The sequence below is a fragment of the Schistocerca gregaria genome, chromosome 6 (assembly GCF_023897955.1).
Source record: "Schistocerca gregaria isolate iqSchGreg1 chromosome 6, iqSchGreg1.2, whole genome shotgun sequence".
Classification (NCBI taxonomy): domain Eukaryota; kingdom Metazoa; phylum Arthropoda; class Insecta; order Orthoptera; family Acrididae; genus Schistocerca; species Schistocerca gregaria.
The window spans coordinates 34072346-34091236 of NC_064925.1; the positions used below are offsets into that span (position 1 = coordinate 34072346).

The following is an 18891-nucleotide window of genomic DNA, read 5'->3' on the forward strand; positions in this document are numbered from 1 at the left end:
TTTATTAACAGTGAATGCCCTAATCAAGGAATTTATAAGCATATTGTTATGTATTCATTACAGTTCAGAAGCGAAGCATAAGAAAGGCATGACTGAAGTACACAAGAAAAAGGATGTGAGATCCGACACTGCAGAAGCACAGGAGCATGAAAATATTTTACCAGCAGAGGGAGAAAATGTTAAACCAACTACAAAACAACATGAAACTAAATTGTTGGAGTTACCATCTTCCATAATAGAAACCAGCATGAAGATAGGAAAGGTTTGACTTTTTACTGATTAGCATGCAGTTTACCATTTTATTACATGAACTGTTACATACATACAGAAAGGGCAGATTTCTACTTCCACAAATATGAGATGCTGAATCACAGACAGGTACAGTGGAAAAAAGTGCTAGAAATATTTCAGCTTCTGGACAAAGTTCTCAATCAGAAGTAGAAAACACACACACACACACACACACACACACACACACACACACACACACGTATTCACACAACTCTCACACGCATGACCACTGTCTCTGGATGCCAAGTCAGTCTTTGGTGCATTGAAACAGTGGCCATATTTGTGTGTGTTATTCTTTTGTGAATGTGTATGTGGTTTCTACTGCAAAAGAAGGGCTTTATCCTGGAGTTTAATTGATGGGGTTTTGGTATTATGTGTTCCACTCCGTCAATGATGTGTCACCCAGATTATATGTGTGCTGGCTTTTACCTTGCAAATATCTTGCAGCTGTCATTCTTGAAGTTATTTGCTGTGATGGACCTTCTGTGTAGTGCCACTAGACCATAACATATCATCTTGATGTTGTTGTAGATAGATGTGAACTTGTGCACCTTCTGCAGATTTGGGTGCTGAAAGAGAGCTCCAATCTGTTCAAGCTACTGAAATCACTTAATCACTTTTTCAATGACTCTACTGTATTATAATAACAATGTTTCCACTGTACAACTTAATTTACAATTGAATCAGTGAGTGCAGAAACCACTTCAGTAACAAATTGCAATTTTTTCAGGAGAGAGAAAAAAGTCATAACTCTCCAAATTATCAAATATTTTAACTTTTTCTTCCTCTGTAAAACATGCATATATGTTGCTGTCATGCAAAAATTTCCTAATTTCAACAGGTTCAGGAAAATTTAAAATTTGATCTGGACTTACGCTGTTTCTGCACTCAACTGGTTTTTACAGACAGCTGAAAACTTGGAAAAAGATAATCATTCATTTAAAGTTTATATTTTTCCATATTATATCAAGAATGAAGTTACAACATTGCAAAGCTATCAGAAAACAGGAATATAACAAAGTAAAACGCTCTTAAAATAGATCATTCTCGACCATCATATCATTGTCATGTGCGGTGGTTGGCCTGGTAAATGTTTCATCATAGGAAACTTAGAAGTTTTCAGGAATATGAATTATCATCTTCTTGATGTGTTCCATTTTATTGATGTTGATTGGAACTTTCCCTGATTGGTAGGCTGCAATACTTGAAGGAAAATTGATATCTACGTTCTGGGAAGCAGATTTCAGCAGCTGATGGCTGTGCTTTTGTAATCCATCAGTGGAAGGGTATGCTGTGATTACTCCTTTTTCTTTAGAGTTATAGCGCAACTCTGTATATCAAGTGGGAGCAAACTTGAATTTTTCTTCTATTGGCATACTCCTCCTCAACATTCTCTGGATAATTTTTTTTGTGTGTAATATTCCTTCCACCAACTACCACTTCAATGGTGAGTAGCTTGATGATGGGAAAGTTGTCACTCTTCATATTCATCAGGAGTATATATCTGATCAGTTTTATGTATCAACCTCTTAATAGTACCAAAACCTCAGTCGTTTGGAAGATATGAATGCCCTCGAAACAGAAAGTAATGAAAAATTTGTTCAAAACGTCCTGTATCTGCAAGAGCAAGGCAGAATCTTATCATGGTGTGATTCCGATTCTGTCCGCAGGTGCCATCGGAAAAGAAATACAGATTTGATGGAATACTAGTGTCAATGTATTTCAATAGCATGCTGCATATCTCATTGGCTCCTTTGTGGGCTGCTCCTTCATGGTATAGGAATATTTTAGATTTCATAGTTTTTAGGTTTTTTTAAATCCCAAAACAACTCACCCAGAGTTGCCTCAAGTAAAATATATCCTGAACTGGGCTCGCTGGAAGGGGGAGATTTTGTGTAAAATCAGATGAAAGAGTGACTGTGTCTTCACATTCCACACATAACTTGGTGACGCTTTGAAGTTTATTGTAAAATTTCTTGGCTTGTCTATTGTGGATAGTAAGTTCAGCAAGAGCAGCCCTTTTAGCTGCATCACCGATAGAGGAGATCTTGATTTTTACATCAAGTTCTTCACATTTTATGCAGGTATCTACCTGCGGATGTCCAAACCATAATGAATAGTTGTCATGAAAGTTTATAAGATAAAACTCATACTTAACAGAATCAAGATAACTGATATCTTTGGTGCCATAGTGGGTAATCTTGGTGGGGAATGATGAAATATGCTCAGGTATTTTAGAACAAACTTCGGCAGAAATCCTGTTCTTCTTGAGATTTTTACCTTGTTTATCTTGAGGTGATTTACCCTCTATTAGGAGATCAGTAAACCTGTGAACCCTGCTCTGAGTAATGCTGTAGAATGAAATAAACACTTTCTTGCATACTCTTTTTCCTTTCTTCTCTGTATAATAAGAAATATTCAAAACTGACTGCTGTTTCTCTTGGCTGTTCAGAACGAGGACTACAGTGCTTAATGGTTTGTTTTTCAATCAGTTGTTGTAAGAAAATATCTTGCTGGTCTTTTGATTTCAACTGATTCAAATTAACAGCAAATTCAGATTTTTCATCATCAGTAAACTTAGTAAAGCATTGTAATTTACAGTTACAAGCAGCACCTGTTGTTGTAGATGGAATGAGACACTCTTTCCACCCCACTACCTTTAGAGATTCTAATGACATTTCTTCAATGTTTTTCTTCATTTCTCCTTGTCTTCTTAGGAGCTGTTTCATGATCACCTTCACTGCTTTTGGTACTCACAGACATATTGAACGTAGAACAGGAAATGTTAAGCATGAACATGGAGCATGTTGAAAACAATCAACAAAACATAGACTTTGATAAGAGCAGCTGTTTAGGCTGGTAAACACATGGTGCATGCTCAGCAAAAGGGGCAAGACTGGTCATGCGATCCAGCGGTGGGAGCAGAAACCACATCAGTCTCTGACTCATGTTATTTCTGCACTCAGCATTCAAAAAAGACACCCTGTATCTACGGATCTACTCAACAGACTAACATGGTTCTTGCACTCAACATGTATCTTGCCTTTCTGAGCATCTTTTCATTGAAAACGATTTTTTGCATTTTCGTGACTGAAGCGGTTTCTGCAGTCATTGATTCAGTTGTGAATGACACAGCATTTCCTTATCTCATACCTCAAAATAGATAACAACAAGTATTGATTTTGCTACAACACTGAAGCATAAACAGGCCTTCACAACAGATTCTGAGTATGAGTCACCACTGATTCCATACATCGCACCAAAGTGTCCAATGAGATTTCTGTGCACACCGCCTGAATCTCATTCCAAAGTGTGTCCAAGTTACGTGCTTTACGTTTGTACACCTCATCTTTTACTGTGCCCCATAAGAAGAAATCCAGCGGCGTGAGATCTGGAGAGCGTGCAGGAAACTCGACTGGTCCCCTGCGTCCTATCCACTGGCCTGGCTCATTGTGATCCAGGTATGTTCGTACGTCCCTATGATAGTGCGGCAGGGCACCGTCTTGTTGGAAATAAAACTCACCGTTACCGTATAATGCACGAATGGCAGGGTGTATGGAGTCAGCAAGCATTGTTAAGTACGTTTCTCCAGTAACAGTACCTTCAAAGCGGAAAGGCCCAATGAGTCCCCTTGCAGACAAACCACACCACACATTTACACCAGGCAAATTCACAGCCTTTTCTACTGTAATGTGAGGATTATCTTCAGCCCAGTAAACACAATTGTGCCTATTGACAGTTCCACTGAGTTTGAATTGGACTTCATCCGATCAAATTATTCTACCCATAAATCCCGGTTCTTGCCATCTCCAGAATCCATTCACAGAATTCTAACCTTTGATCTGGATCGTCGTCACTTAGCTGTTGCACCAGACTTGGAATGTACACACAAAACTTGCCTTTCTTCAGAATGCGTAGCACACTACTAGCACTTACATTACTCTCACGTGCCACTTGCCTTGAAGATTTTTGAGGTGAACGCTGAAACAGTTCCAAGACCGCAGTTGTGGAATCATCACTTGTAGCTGTACGAGGTCGCCCTGATTGACCTTTACGCATATCGCACACTGTTCCATGAATTTCGAATTTGTCTCATAGACGTGTAATTGTTAACCTTGAAAGTGGTTCTGTACCATACTCACTTCTCCACTGTTTTCGAACTGCAGCTACATTCTCAAACTTCCAGTACCACATAATTATCTGCTTCCGCGCTTCAAAGCTGAAACGCATGTCCTGCATGTTGCAGTTACTTCCTTGCCACTGCTGCCACCTGTTGAAGAAACATAACATTACTTTCTCACAGAGATTTAACCTCGTAGAATGGAAAATAAATTGTCTATGACAGAATGAGATTTTCACTCTGCAGCGGAGTGTGCACTGATATGAAACTTCCTGGCAGATTAAAACTGTGTGCCCGACCGAGACTCGAACTCGGGACCTTTGCCTTTCGCGGGCAAGTGCTCTACCATCTGAGCTACTGAAGCACGACTCACGCCCGGTACTCACAGCTTTACTTCTGCCAATATCCGTCTCCTACCTTCCAAACTTTAAAGAAGCTCTCCTGCGAAACATGCAGAACTAGCACTCCTGAAAGAAAGGATATTGCAGAGACATGGCTTAGCCACAGCCTGGGGGATGTTTCCAGAATGAGATTTTCACTCTGCAGTGGAGTGTGCGCTGATATGAAACTTCCTGGCAGATTAAAACTGTGTGCCCGACCGAGACTCGAACTCGGGACCTTTGCCTTTCGCGGGCAAGTGCTCTACCATCTGAACTACCAAAGCACGACTCACGCCCGGTACTCACAGCTTTACTTCTGCCAGTATCCGTCTCCTATCTTCCAAACTTTACAAAAGCTCTCCTGCGAAACATGCAGAACTAGCACTCCTGAAAGAAAGGATATTGCGAAGACATGGCTTAGCCACAGCCTGGGGGATGTTTCCAGAATGAGATTTTCACTCTGCAGCAGAGTGTGCGCTGATATGAAACTTCCTGGCAGATTAAAACTGTGTGCCCGACCGAGACTCGAACTCGGGACCTTTGCCTTTCGCGGGCAAGTGCTCTACCATCTGAGCTACCAAAGCACGACTCACGCCCGGTACTCACAGCTTTACTTCTGCCAGTATCCGTCTCCGTCAGGAGAGCTTCTGTAAAGTTTGGAAGGTAGGAGATGGATACTGGCAGAAGTAAAGCTGTGAGTACCGGGCGTGAGTCGTGCTTCGGTAGCTCAGATGGTAGAGCACTTGCCCGCGAAAGGCAAAGGTCCCGAGTTCGAGTCTTGGTCGGGCACACAGTTTTAATCTGCCAGGAAGTTTCATATCAGCACACACTCTGCTGCAAAGTGAAAATCTCATTCTGGAAACATCCCCCAGGCTGTGGCTAAGCCATGTCTCCGCAATCTCCTTTCTTTCAGGAGTGCTAGTTCTGCATGTTTCGCAGGAGAGCTTCTGTAAAGTTTGGAAGGTAGGAGACGGATACTGGCAGAAGTAAAGCTGTGAGTACCGGGCATGAGTCGTGATTCGGTAGCTCAGATGGTAGAGCACTTGCCCGCGAAAGGCAAAGGTCCCGAATTCGAGTCTCGGTCGGGCACACAGTTTTAATCTGCCAGGAAGTTTCTGGTCTATGACAGTTGAAAGTGTGTATACATTTTTCTGACGCACCCTGTATGTTTTATTTTGCAAAAGATATCAATTTTTCAGAACAATTTGAAATGGACATAGATCATATAGATGAGCAAAATGAGGAATTGGTAAGATACTGTGATTACTCTTGGAGGATGCAGGCTAAACTCAGATTTAGATTTCCACATTTCCTTATATTGAGATTTCCTTTGGAAGCAACAGATCTTATATCCTAAATAATCGTACTGTTATCAGGATGTTTAGCCCTACTCACCCTTCATTCATACGATCATCATTGGACGAGACTTTAATCATCCAGCAGTCGTTTGAGATGGTTAAGTTTTCTAAGAGGTGCATGTGATAAGATGTCCTGTGAAACATTACTAAATGCCTTCTTTGAAAATTACCCAGAATAGATGGTTAGGGGACCCACTCATGATGGAACAAATAGACCTGACCTTTCTGGATGTCCATATGTGTCAGTGAACATAAGTGAACATAAGGCCATGATTACCATTGTATAAGTGACAAGTAAAGCAAGTAGAAAGATTTACATATTCAGTAAGGTAGATATTCAGTAAGGTAGATGAAGAGGAACTGACCAGTACAGAAGCATGTAGAGTAACTGTGGCTGAACATTAGAAGAACAGTTGACTAAGCACTGGATAGATAAGCACTTAGATGAAAATTTCCTGATGGGAGAGACCCTACAAACTATACAGTCACTGTAAACAAATTTCTAAAGAAACACCAGTCACTAATAGATGTAAAAACAAAAATAGAGAGATACTGAATGAAACATTTTTGGATTTCAAAAGGACAATGCATGAAGGCTTCAATGATTACCATTGCAAAACCTTATTGAATGATTTCTCACAAAATCCAAAAAATTTTGGTCATAAGAAAAGACTGTTAGTGGCACCAAATTTAGTGTCTGTATACTCATGGATGACGTGGTAACTGAAATTGAGGGTAGTAAAGCAAAAGCAAAAATCATGAACTAGTATTTTCAAATGTTCTTTTACAAAGGAAAATCAATGAGATTTGCACCAGTTTAGTTCTTGCACCTACACAAAGATGAGTGATATAGATATTGGTGTCAGTGACTCTGAGAAACAACTAAAATTGCTAAAATTAAACAAGGTTCCCTGATAGAACCTGTACAAAATTCACAACAGAGGAAACTCACATTGTAACCATAATATACCATGGATCCCTTGAACAAAACATTCTGACCAGTCATTGGAAGAAAGCACAATCATAGCCATCTACAAGAAGAATAGCAAAAGTGATCCACCAAGCTAATGTTCATTCTCATTTACTTTCATCTATTGTAGAATCTTAGAACATTTTTTGCACTCAAACATAATGATATATTAATGTTGTTCTACCAGGTATACACCATTAACTAATCTTGTAGAGAAACCTAAGATATCACGTAATGACATGTCTTGAACTTGATGATCTCCTCCTTGCTAATCAACATGGATTCCAAAATCACTGATCATGTGAACCCAACTTGTGCTTTTCTCAAGACATTCTGAGTAACATGTGTTGAGGTTCAGGCAGATGCAGTATTTCGTGTCTTTCGAAAAGAGTTTGAGCTGCTACCACACAAATGTTTATTAACAAAAGTAAGATTGTAGGAGATATAAAATAAAATTTGTGACTGGTTTGAATATTTCTTGGTATGGAAGACTTGGGATATTATCGTGGCTGGAGTGTCATTAACAGAAGTGGAAGTAACTTCAAGGAATAGCATTGGGAGCCTAGTTGTTTATGTTGTCTGCTAATGATTTGGCTGACAGTATTAAAATAACACCCAAACTTTTGCATATGATGCAGTTACTTGTAATGTATTACCTGAAAAAAGCTGTGCAAATGTCTACAGCCACACTCTGCAAATCATCATGAGATGCATGGCAGTGTGTACATCAAATTGTACCAGTTATTAGGGTTTCTTCCTGTTTTATTCACATATGGACTGTAGGAAGAATGATTGTTTGAATGGTAATGTGCATACAGTAATTATTCTAATTTTATCCTCATGATCCTTATGTGAGCTATACATAGTGGGTTGTAGTTTCAAACTGGTGCTAGTATTGAAAGCTTCCTGTAAATGAAGAGAAATATAAAACTGTACATTTTACAAAATGCGGAATAGTAGTATCTTCTGACTACATCGTCAAAGAATTACAGTTTAAATCTGTCTACTCATACAAATACCTGGGTGTAACAGCTTGTGTGGATATAAAATGGAATATTCGTTTATTCTCAGTCAGAGGGGACTTTGGCTCATTGGCAGGGCACTAGGAAAATGCTGTCAGTCTACAAAGGAGACCACTGTTAGGTAAAGCTTGTGATTGGAGTCACTTCATCCTATTTTGTGTTGGTAGTTGGTTCATTGGCTGGTGCAGCAGCATCATACTCTGCAATTGCCCGCCTGCCCCACCCCCCCTCCCTTTTCTGTTTCAAGTCAATTAGAAACAGTCATTTTTCATGTGTAGCTATTTCTTACACTTAATTTCCATTTCAGTTCCTCACAGTGCATATTAATTTCTAGAATATGAGCAAACTTCAGCCCTGTGTATTTTGGGTGGTCACAACCATCTAAAATGGCTATTCTCTGTTCAAAATTTAAACATTCCCATGTCTCTTTGCTTCAAAAGTGAAATGTATACTCTTTGGGTCTTATTTGTGTTAGACTTCAGATGGCCAATCTCATAACAAGTGGAGAGGCTAATCATGTGAAGGGTATCCCCAGATAAGGGGTTTGGCTTATTAAAAAATCAGTGTGTTAAGAGCTTTTTGGCATGAAACAGTCCACAGCTATTAGAAATAACACTTCTTTGCGCACCTAAGCATGTGCTTTGGAGTACTATGCAATCTGGACTTTATCATATTGTCAATATTGTATGTGCTTTTACTGTGTTGTGTTTGATATTGAGTAGATATATAGTTTTGTCTTTGTCTTAGGAAAAGCAAGAGCTTTCTGCAGAACTGGACACAGCAACAAAGAAAGGAAAAAGGTCTGCTCGTAAGTATTACATAAAATGATTATTAGTTTGATTAAAGAGCTATTGATGTTAGTTGTTGAGTTAACATCAAAAACTGAAATAAAACTGTCAGTAGATGTCATTATTGGTAGAATTGACAGACATTGCAAAAGGAAGCTGTAGTCACTTTTAGTGTTTCTGTGAACATAAGGTATAAACTGGCTGTGTAAGTATTGGCCAGATGTGGCTTAAGTTCAAAGAAATGACATTGATGGCAATTGATAGATTTATACCAAATAAATTAATAACAGATGGAACAGATCCCCCATGGTACACAAAACATCTCAACACACTGCTGCAAGCAGTGAAAAAGTCATACCAGATTTAAAAGAACACAAAAATCCAAAATTTGGGATGTTTTACAGGCACTCATAACTCTGCACGGACTTCATTGATAGATGCTTTTAATAGTTTCTACAATGACATCCGATGTAAAAATATGGGAGAATGTCCAAAGAGATTCTGGTTGTTTGTATTGTATGTCAGTGGCAATACACAATCCCTTTACTGTGCAGTAATGATAGTAATGTTACCGAGGATAATGCCACTTTAGTGGAGTTACCAAACACTGTGTTCTGTTGAAATTTATTCATCAAAGATGCAGTAAATATTTCAGAGTTTGAATCATTAACTGCTGTCAACCTGAATAATTGAGAAGTATAAACCATCTGGGCAACAAAGCAAGTCTTCCTGTCCACAGTGTGTACCAACTAGGTTTCCATTTGGAGGTATGCCGATGAAATATCTCCATTTGTAGCAATCATATCTACCCTTAGAAACTGGATAGTTGGTCAGGTCACACCAATTCACAAAAAAGAAATAAGAGTAAACCACTGAATTATAGACCCATATTTTGTACATGAATTTGTAGTATGTTCTGGAACATATAATATGTTTCAACACAGTGGCATAACCTTGAAGAAAATAATCTGTTGACACATATCCAACATGGATACAGAAAATATCATTTTTGTGAAACAAAACTGCCTCTTTTATTCGCACACAGTAATGAGTACTGTCGACAGGGGATCCATGTTGACTCCATATATCTAGAAATCCAGAAGGCTTTCGACACTTTTACTCACAAATGGCTTCTAATTCAGTTGCATGCCTATGGAGTAAGATCTGAATTGTGTGACTTTCAGAAAAATCAGATCACAGGTCACATATCTGTATGGTGCAAAAAGTGGCAATTAACCCTAAACACTGAAAAGTGTGAGGTCCCCACCTGAGTTCCAAAAAATCCATTAAAGTTCAATTGCACAATAAATTATACACATTTAAAGGAGGTTATCAAGTCAACTAAATCCAAGGGATTACAAATATGAAAAACTTAAATTGGGTAAATGCTGCAGGGAGTTCTTGCCCTGTCAGATTTGTATTGAATCTCAAACTTTTGATGATATCCTCTTTCATCGTCATCATCAGTAGCATCATAAGATTTCAGTAGGGCAGTAGGTACTTCATTTAGTTTGCCAAATTATGCCGTGGACACATTGCAAAGCCACAGAACTACCATATGCTACCTGAGATCGTATTGATATCTGTGGCTGAAAAACATTGGCACCAATACTGGTTTTCTTACAACTGTGAAGGACTCAACTAATTTCTCTGTTGCCTTCAGTTTGTCAGCTCACTACGGAGATGGCTGAAAGGTGTGTGGCCAAAGTAAAAGGTCAAGAAATGGAGCTTGTGTGGCTGAAATCCCGAAATATAAAGTGCATTTTTGAGCTGAAATCAGTCATTTGTTGCTAGGCCATGACAGTTTTTCCTTCCTTCATATATATCACTTATGTGTCTGTGTAAAAATACACTCCTGGAAATTGAAATAAGAACACCGTGAATTCATTGTCCCAGGAAGGGGAAACTTTATTGACACATTCCTGGCGTCAGATACATCACATGATCACACTGACAGAACCATAGGCACATAGACACAGGCAACAGAGCATGCACAATGTCGGCACTAGTACAGTGTATATCCACCTTTCGCAGCAATGCAGGCTGCTATTCTCCCATGGAGACGATCGTAGAGATGCTGGATGTAGTCCTGTGGAATGGCTTGCCATGCCATTTCCAGCTGGCGCCTCAGTTGGACCAGCGTTTATGCTGGACGTGCAGACCGCGTGAGACGACGCTTCATCCAGTCCCAAACATGCTCAATGGGGGACAGATCCGGAGATCATGCTGGCTAGGGTAGTTGACTTACACCTTCTAGAGCACGTTGGGTGGCACGGGATACATGCAGACGTGCATTGTCCTGTTGGAACAGCAAGTTCCCTCGCCAGTCTAGGAATGGTAGAACGATGGGTTCGATGACGGTTAGGATGTACCGCGCACTATTCAGTGTCCCCTCGACGATCACCAGAGGTGTACGGCCAATGTAGGAGATCGCTCCCCACACCATGATGCCGGGTGTTGGCCCTGTGTGCCTCGGTCGTATGCAGTCCTGATTGTGGCGCTCACCTGCATGGCGCCAAACATGCATACGACCATCATTGGCACCAAGGCAGAAGCGACTCTCATCGCTGAAGACGACACGTCTCCATTCGTCCCTCCATTCACGCCTGTCGCGACACCACTGGAGGCGGGCTGCACGATGTTGGGGCATGAGCGGAAGATGGCCTAACGGTGTGCCGGACCGTAGCCCAGCTTCATGGAGACGGTTTCGAATGGTCCTCGCCGATACCCCAGGAGCAACAGTGTCCCTATTTTGCTGGGAAGTGGCGGTGCGGTCCCCTACGGCACTGCGTAGGATCCTGCGGTCTTGGCGTGCATCCGCACGTCGCTGCGGTCCGGTTCCAGGTCGACGGGCACGTGCACCTTCCGCCGACCACTGGCGACAACATCGACGTACTGTGGAGACCTCATGCCCCACGTGTTGAGCAATTCGGCGGTACGTCGACCCGGCCTCCCGCATGCCCACTATACGCTCTCGCTCAAAGTCCGTCAACTGCACATACGGTTCACGTCCACGCTGTCGCGGCATGCTACCAGTGTTAAAGACTGCGATGGAGCTCCGTATGCCACGGCAAACTGGCTGACACTGACGGCGGCGGTGCACAAATGCTGCGCAGCTAGCGCCATTTGACGGCCAACACCACAGTTCCTGGTGTGTTCGCTGTGCCGTGCGTGTGATCATTGCTTGTACAGCCCTCTCGCAGTGTCCGGAGCAAGTATGGTGGGTCTGACACACCGGTGTCAATGTGTTCTTTTTTCCATTTCCAGAAGTGTATTTTAATATGTATAATAGACAAAACCATTCTCATCAATGAACATTAATATCAGTCTGGTTTTATATACTTTAGGAGAATAGGAGACCAGTCAGTAAGAAGCAGAAGGGTGAATCATTGACACAGAAACACAAAAAAAAAAATGGTTTTTTTCTGTCAGTATCTGAACACTTTTGCTTTTTGTTGAGTGGGCTCCTTTACTCCTAAAGTATTTACATTCCACCAGTTTTTATGTGAGATTTGTGCAAAGACTTAAGTTGGTGTAACTGAACATGTTACTTACTTCCCCACTTTTTTATGGTATCTTGATACAGAATTTTGTGGAGTTTTCATTCCTCTTGCTGCTTTTAAATTCTTCCACATATTGTCCCTTTCTGTAATTTGTCTCTGGTTCACAGCGAAGGGACTGCCATACTATAAGTTCCAATTTAATCTCTCCATTGGTGTGTTTGCCACTCAGCTGCTGCTGTTTCAGTTTTATTTGGTGCAAATACTATTTATTGCATATCAGTGGCAGCTGCTGAGGCATCCCATTGGTGGTGGTGGTGGTGGTGGTGGTGGTGGGGGGGAGGAAGAGTTGATAACTCTTATATTTCTGTGCTCTAGCCATTACCAAATGACATGCACTTCATCTTGCTTCGAGTTGTGCTTGCTGGTTGTTTCCTTTTCTAATTTTGAAATGAAGGAGGCAGAGAGCAATCTTTCTTTGTCACAGGGTACAAATATGACTTTCATAACACCAGATGGAATCAGTGATCCATATGTACATTATTACATCAGTTCTGCCTTCCCAGGAGCATAGAACACAAATGTAGGCTATCAGCCCTGTGAGAGGAAGGCATGGCTCATCCTCCCCAGTCCACTTTTCTCCCCTCGACTCCTTGTTTGTTTTATGTTCGTGGCCGACTGCCAGAAAAGTGTCTGCTACAATGTAAGTGCCAGTACAAGAAATAATAGAGCATGCCTAAATTATTCAAACTTGTAATCTTGATTTTATGAAGCAAATTTAATCAAATTACCAACATTTAAAGCTAAAAGCATTGTACTCACCTAAAGCAGCAACTCCTGCACTTTGAGAAGACATTTTCAGAATAATTAGTAGGAATGGTATTTTAAAATAATTCGTCACTCCTTCTTTTTGGCAAATAAATATGTGGTCTCAGATTGAAATGTTCAATTTTATACACAAATGACTTTACACAAGATGGCATGCGTAAGGCACTCAGTCATTCTTCTTTCATAATATTTCGTAGGAATGTTTTAATTCTCTTGAGCATTGAAAAGCACTGCTCAGCTTCTGATGTTGAGATAGGCGTCGTGATTAGCAGTTTCAAAACTTGAACAGTCTCGCCAATGTGTCATGAAGTTCATCTTCTAGAAACAGCAAAAGAAATGAAACAGCATCAGCAACTGTTCTCAACTCAGGCCTAGCTTAGAAGAATTGAAACTCACTCTTCAAATTTCTTTTTTTTCCAGAAATGTATGTTTGTCTTTAATTTCGAGGTATTTGTTTGGAAAATCAGTGATGTATTTGTCAAACTGATTTATATCAAATAAGTGTGCTGCAATGAGGTGTCCAGTGAACTGAAAACGTAATTTTATTTCAGAAATGATGGCATCACACACTTCCAAATCATCTATGCATTTATGCCATCAAGAATCCATGGCTTCTTGGTAGGCATCGTTTTGTGATCTCTGATCTTTTGCATTACCGCTTCAAAGTTCTGGTTGGCTTGTGTTGCTGTGGTCAGTTTGGTTATCTTCTTCTGAAGCTGATTAAAAAGTATGCCTGCATGAGACTTTATATTGTAGAAAAATGATAATCAGGAAATGAATTCGTTATCTTGCAGTCTTTGGTAGTATGAGCCAGCTTTTTCAGTATTAGCAGGTAGTTTTATGCTCTCACTTGTTTCAGTGACTTCCATACCAGTAATAAGATTTTTTGCTGTTTTTGAAAACATCTTTTACTATTCACAAATGGTAATGCCATCTCGTTACACAGATGGGGAAAGCTTTTTTAAAGAATGCTATCCAACACCTTTGATCTCTGTGGTGAGTTAAAAGAGAAAGAAGAATTACCCTAAAGGTGTGCAAAACATTTTGCAATTAACAGTGGTTCCCTGACATAAGGTAGAACTGATACGCATAACAAGGGATGCAGTTTGCATTTGGATATTTGTCTTTAATTAATTTCTGGGCCCTGTTTGAATTGCAACTCATAATGTTTGCACATGGTTGGGAAGGGAGTGAGATAGGGCTGTAGCCTCTCTTCGATGTTATTCAATCTGTATATTGAGCAAGCAATGCAGGAAACAAAAGAAAAATTCGGATTAGGTATTAAAATTCAAGGAGAAGAAATAAAAACTTTGAGGTTCGCCGATGACATTGTAATTCTGTCAGAGACAGCAAAGGACTTGGAAGAGCAGTTGAACGGAATGGACAGTATCTTAAAAGGAGGATATAAGATGAACATCAACAAAAGCAAAATGAGGATAATGGAATGTAGTCGAATTAAATCGGGTGATGCTGAGGGAATTAGATTAGGAAATGAGACACTTAAAGTAGAGAGTTTTGCTATTTGGGAAGCAAAATAACTGATGATGGTCGAAGTAGAGAGGATATAAAATGTAGACTGGCAATGGCAAGGAAAGCGTTTCTGAAGAAGAGGAATTTGTTAACATCAAGTATAGATTTAAGTGTCAGGAAGTCGTTTCTGAAAGTATTTGTATGGAGTGTAGCCATGTATGGAAGTGAAACGTGGACAATAAATAGTTTAGACAAAAAGAGAAAATGTGGTGCTACAGAAGAATGCTGAAGATTAGATGGGTAGATCACATAACTAATGAGGAGGTGTTGAATTGGATTGGGAAGAAGAGGAGTTTGTGGCACAACTTGACTAGAAGAAGGGATCGGTTAGGACATGCTCTGAGGCATCAAGGGATCACCAATTTAGTATTCGAGGGCAATGTGGAGGGTGGGAGACCAAGAGATGAATACACTAAGCAGATTCAGAAGGATGTACGTTGCAGTAGGTACTAGGAGATGAAGAATCTTGCACAGGATAGAGTAGCATGGAGAGCTGTATCAAACCAGTCTCAGGACTGAAGACCACAACAACAACAAATATTTGCTCAGTCATCGCCAATTAATGGTCCAGTTTCTTTCAGAATACTCTCAGCTATAGTATGAGCATTCTGACTTTCGGGATTACCAAAGTTCCAAGATCTTTCAGCAGGTTTTCCCTCAACAATGTAACCCAGTACAATAACCAAGTGAAATCCCCATCACACATGTGGGCTTTCATCCATGATTATTGCAACATAATGATCACGTTTTATTTCTTTATAATCTTCATTATGGTACACTTCCAACATTCACTGAATTAGCTCATGAAAAACACCACTTATTTTGAGAGACATCAGATTCATCATGGCCCCCGAGAGCCAGTTCAGGGCACCACAGAACCACATACAGTTACAATTAAATTCAGTATATACCTATTCTTTACCACACTTTTCTTGTGGCTGTCAGTTGTATGTCTATCTTGTGAATCTAATTTCCGCTGAATGTTGATTTTGCTTAGAAATGAAAGACTAATCTCAATATTCATGTGTTGCTTTGACATTTCATGTACTTTTATTTTAGACCATTGATGCCTAACATCAGTTACTCTGGACTTAGGTCAATGAACGTCTCCCCGAAATAACACACAAGGAAAACAAAAACAGCATTGCTTTCTTCACAACCACAAATCCAGTTCTTCTTTTGGTTAATTTCTGGACTGAACTCATGGCATTGGTTTTTTGTTTTCTGCTACAGATTCAGATTCGGAGTGGCCTACCTAGTGTTTTTCATCTGAGAATCCTGTTGCTAAATGTCATTTCTAACAACTCATTTACTTTGTTCATGCTTGCTATCTTCACAGTCAACTGAATTTTCCCTTATCTGTGCAGACAGCTATATACAATCAGTTACCTGACCTCACAATAACTACAATCTGGTACTGCACACTGTGGAATTTGAATCCCCACCAGACGTCATGGATGTCGAAGACCCATATAGGTCTCTGCACTATCGCGCCGTAAACTGTGGTGGGGTGCGCCTCCTAGCCCGGATTTACAGTGAGGGCGCCACAGTGGAACATGTGGTTGCAGCGGCCAATTGCGGCATTCCTGATCAAGTACTTAAGCGCCTGCCTGTCGATCAGCCTGCCAGTCTAACCTCTCGTGTGTCTCAAGACATATCGCCTCGCATTAGACAGTGTATTGACTTTCGTTTTTTCTTTATGAGTGGACGTGGTTGTCTTGTTTGGTTCGTGACTCTGTTGTCTGTTCTTGTTGTGTCGTAAGGTCCTTTGTTGGTCGTGTCCATCCTCTCCTGTTGTGTTGTTCGTGGGCCACTTCGCAGCTCCTGCCGCGTTTCTGTCACTACAACCCTGCGATTGTTCCGGTTGCCGTTACAACATTTTGGCGACGAGGTAAACAGTGGTCGTTCGTGGTATGGAGGTGAAGTTGGTCTATCTGTTGGAGCAACAGCAGCAGCTCATGCAGCAGCAGCAGCAGCAGCAGCAGCAGCTCCAGTTAGACATCTTACAAAAGTCGCTGCAGTTGCTAATGGACAAAGTCGATGCCTCGGACACGTTACCACAACAGCTTCAGAGTCCTCGGGTGTCCAATGCTTTCCCATATCTGCCATCATTTCCACCCTTTAATGATGCTAACGAGGACTGGGAAACCTACTTACATTGGCTGAAACAACATTTCACGGCTTTTCAAGTCACGGACGACTCCTTGCAGCAGTCGTCGTTTTTGTCTTGGGCCTCCCCGGACACCTTCTTTCTTCTCCGCAAGTTGGCTCCGTTGTCTGATCCTGTGGCTCTCTCTTTCCAGGAGATCTGCCTTTTGCTGACAAACTATTATTCCCAACGCTACCATGTGGTCATCTCTCGGCTGTAGTTCCAACAGTACCATAAACAGCCTGGTCAATCGTATCGTTCCTGGGTCATGCACTTGCAGGGCCTTAGCCATCAATGCAATTTTACATGCACCAATCAGCAGTGTAAGGCTTTGTATGCAGACTCCCTGATCCGGGATGTGGTGGTTCAGCTGGCTCCCAATCCTGAGGTCCATACTGTGGCATTGAAACTCGACAACCTCTCCTTGGAAGAGATTCTCCACATTGCCCACTCCTTTGAAGTTGCTCATGTGGCTAACATCATTGCTCATGGTGCAACTGCAGGTGGCGGCGATTGTGGCGTCATGGTGGGTTCCGCCCTTGTGACGTGGACGTGGCCCGGCTGACAGAGGCCAGTGCCATCGGGACTCCTCGTTGTCTGACGTCTCTGTGGCATCGGCGCCTTTGGTTGCCCCTCGTCGCTGGTCGCACGGCCCACTTCCATCTTGCCCACAGTGCTTTACTGCACACTCGTGGGCTGACTGTCCCCACTGCTGGAAAATGTGCATGCTGTGTAACAAGGAGGGCCACATCCGATCGGTTTGTCATAGTTGCTCGACTCGCTCCAGTCCTGCCCCTCGTGGGCCTCAGGATATAGTCCATGCTCTGCAATTGGTCTTCCCATAGGACGACCCATCAAGGCAGAAACGTTTCCTCATGCTCCACATTTTCACTGAGGATGTCAGTTTTCAGGTTGACACTGGGGCCACCGTCTCCCTGATTAATACGGCGACATATTCCCGGCTGGGCACTCCTGTGTTGTCACCTCCCTTTTTCCGTTTGGTCACCTACGGAGACAGTTCCGTTCCCCATTGTGGGCAGTTTCTTGTCCAGGCGACGTACAAGCGTGTTCACCGGCTTCTTACTCTCTTTGTCGTCAACCATCCGGTGGCTTCGAATATATTTGGACTGGATGTGTTTCAACTGTTTGGCTTTTCAATTTCCTATGAAGTTAAGGTCGTTTCGATGGCTGTTCCCTTTTAGGACTTGGATGATCTGTGCTCTGCTTTTGTGTCATTGTTTTAACTGGATCTCGGATGTTCTTCCGGCTTTCATGTGCACGTCACCCTACGGCCGGATGCACAGCCTCGCTTTTTCCGGGCCTGGCCCCTTCTGGTGGCCTTGCGGCCTGCGGTCAAGCAGGAACTTCATCGGCTCCAGGCCGCTGGCATGCTGGAGCCTGTCACTTATAGAGCATGGGCGACACCACTGGTGGTCGTACAGAAACCCAATGGGTCCCTTCGGCTGTGTGGGGACTTTGGCGCTACAGTCAATGCTCAGTCCCTCGTTGACACTTACCCCATTGCCTGACAGGAAGACCTGTTAGCAAGCTTGCCAGGGGGTGCGGGAGGGGGGGGGGGCATTTTTCCAAGATCAACCTGGCTGAGGCATACCACTAATTGCCCTTGGATGCCGAATCTCAGAACGTTATGGTTGTCAACACGCCTTTCGGATTGTATAAGTACAAGCGCCTTCCCTTTGGTGTCTCTTTGGTGCCGGCCATTTTCCAGCAATTCCTGGAGAAGATTACACAGCCTATCCCTGCCTGTGTGAATTATCTGGATGACATCTTGGTCACTGGGCATTCCCGCCAGGAACATTTGCAAAACCTCAGCGCTTTATTTCACGCTCTACAGTCTGCTGGTTTACACTGTTGGCTGGACAAGCGTTTTTTTCAACTGGAAGTGGAATACTTAGACCACTGGCTTAGCAAAGATGGCATTCGCCCTTCGGATT

At 41.9% G+C, this 18891-nt stretch overlaps 1 protein-coding gene across 2 annotated transcripts in view; it reads left to right on the plus strand.

The window, feature by feature from the left end:
* The window catches only part of LOC126278416 (TRAF3-interacting protein 1), a 272794-nt gene that overhangs the window by 161635 nt on the left and 92268 nt on the right, over positions 1-18891 (plus strand). For both annotated transcript variants that reach the window (XM_049978524.1, XM_049978525.1), the window contains 2 exons: positions 64-262; positions 8889-8949. In XM_049978524.1, the coding sequence (XP_049834481.1) occupies positions 64-262; positions 8889-8949 (260 nt within the window). The remainder of the gene's footprint in view (positions 1-63; positions 263-8888; positions 8950-18891) is intronic.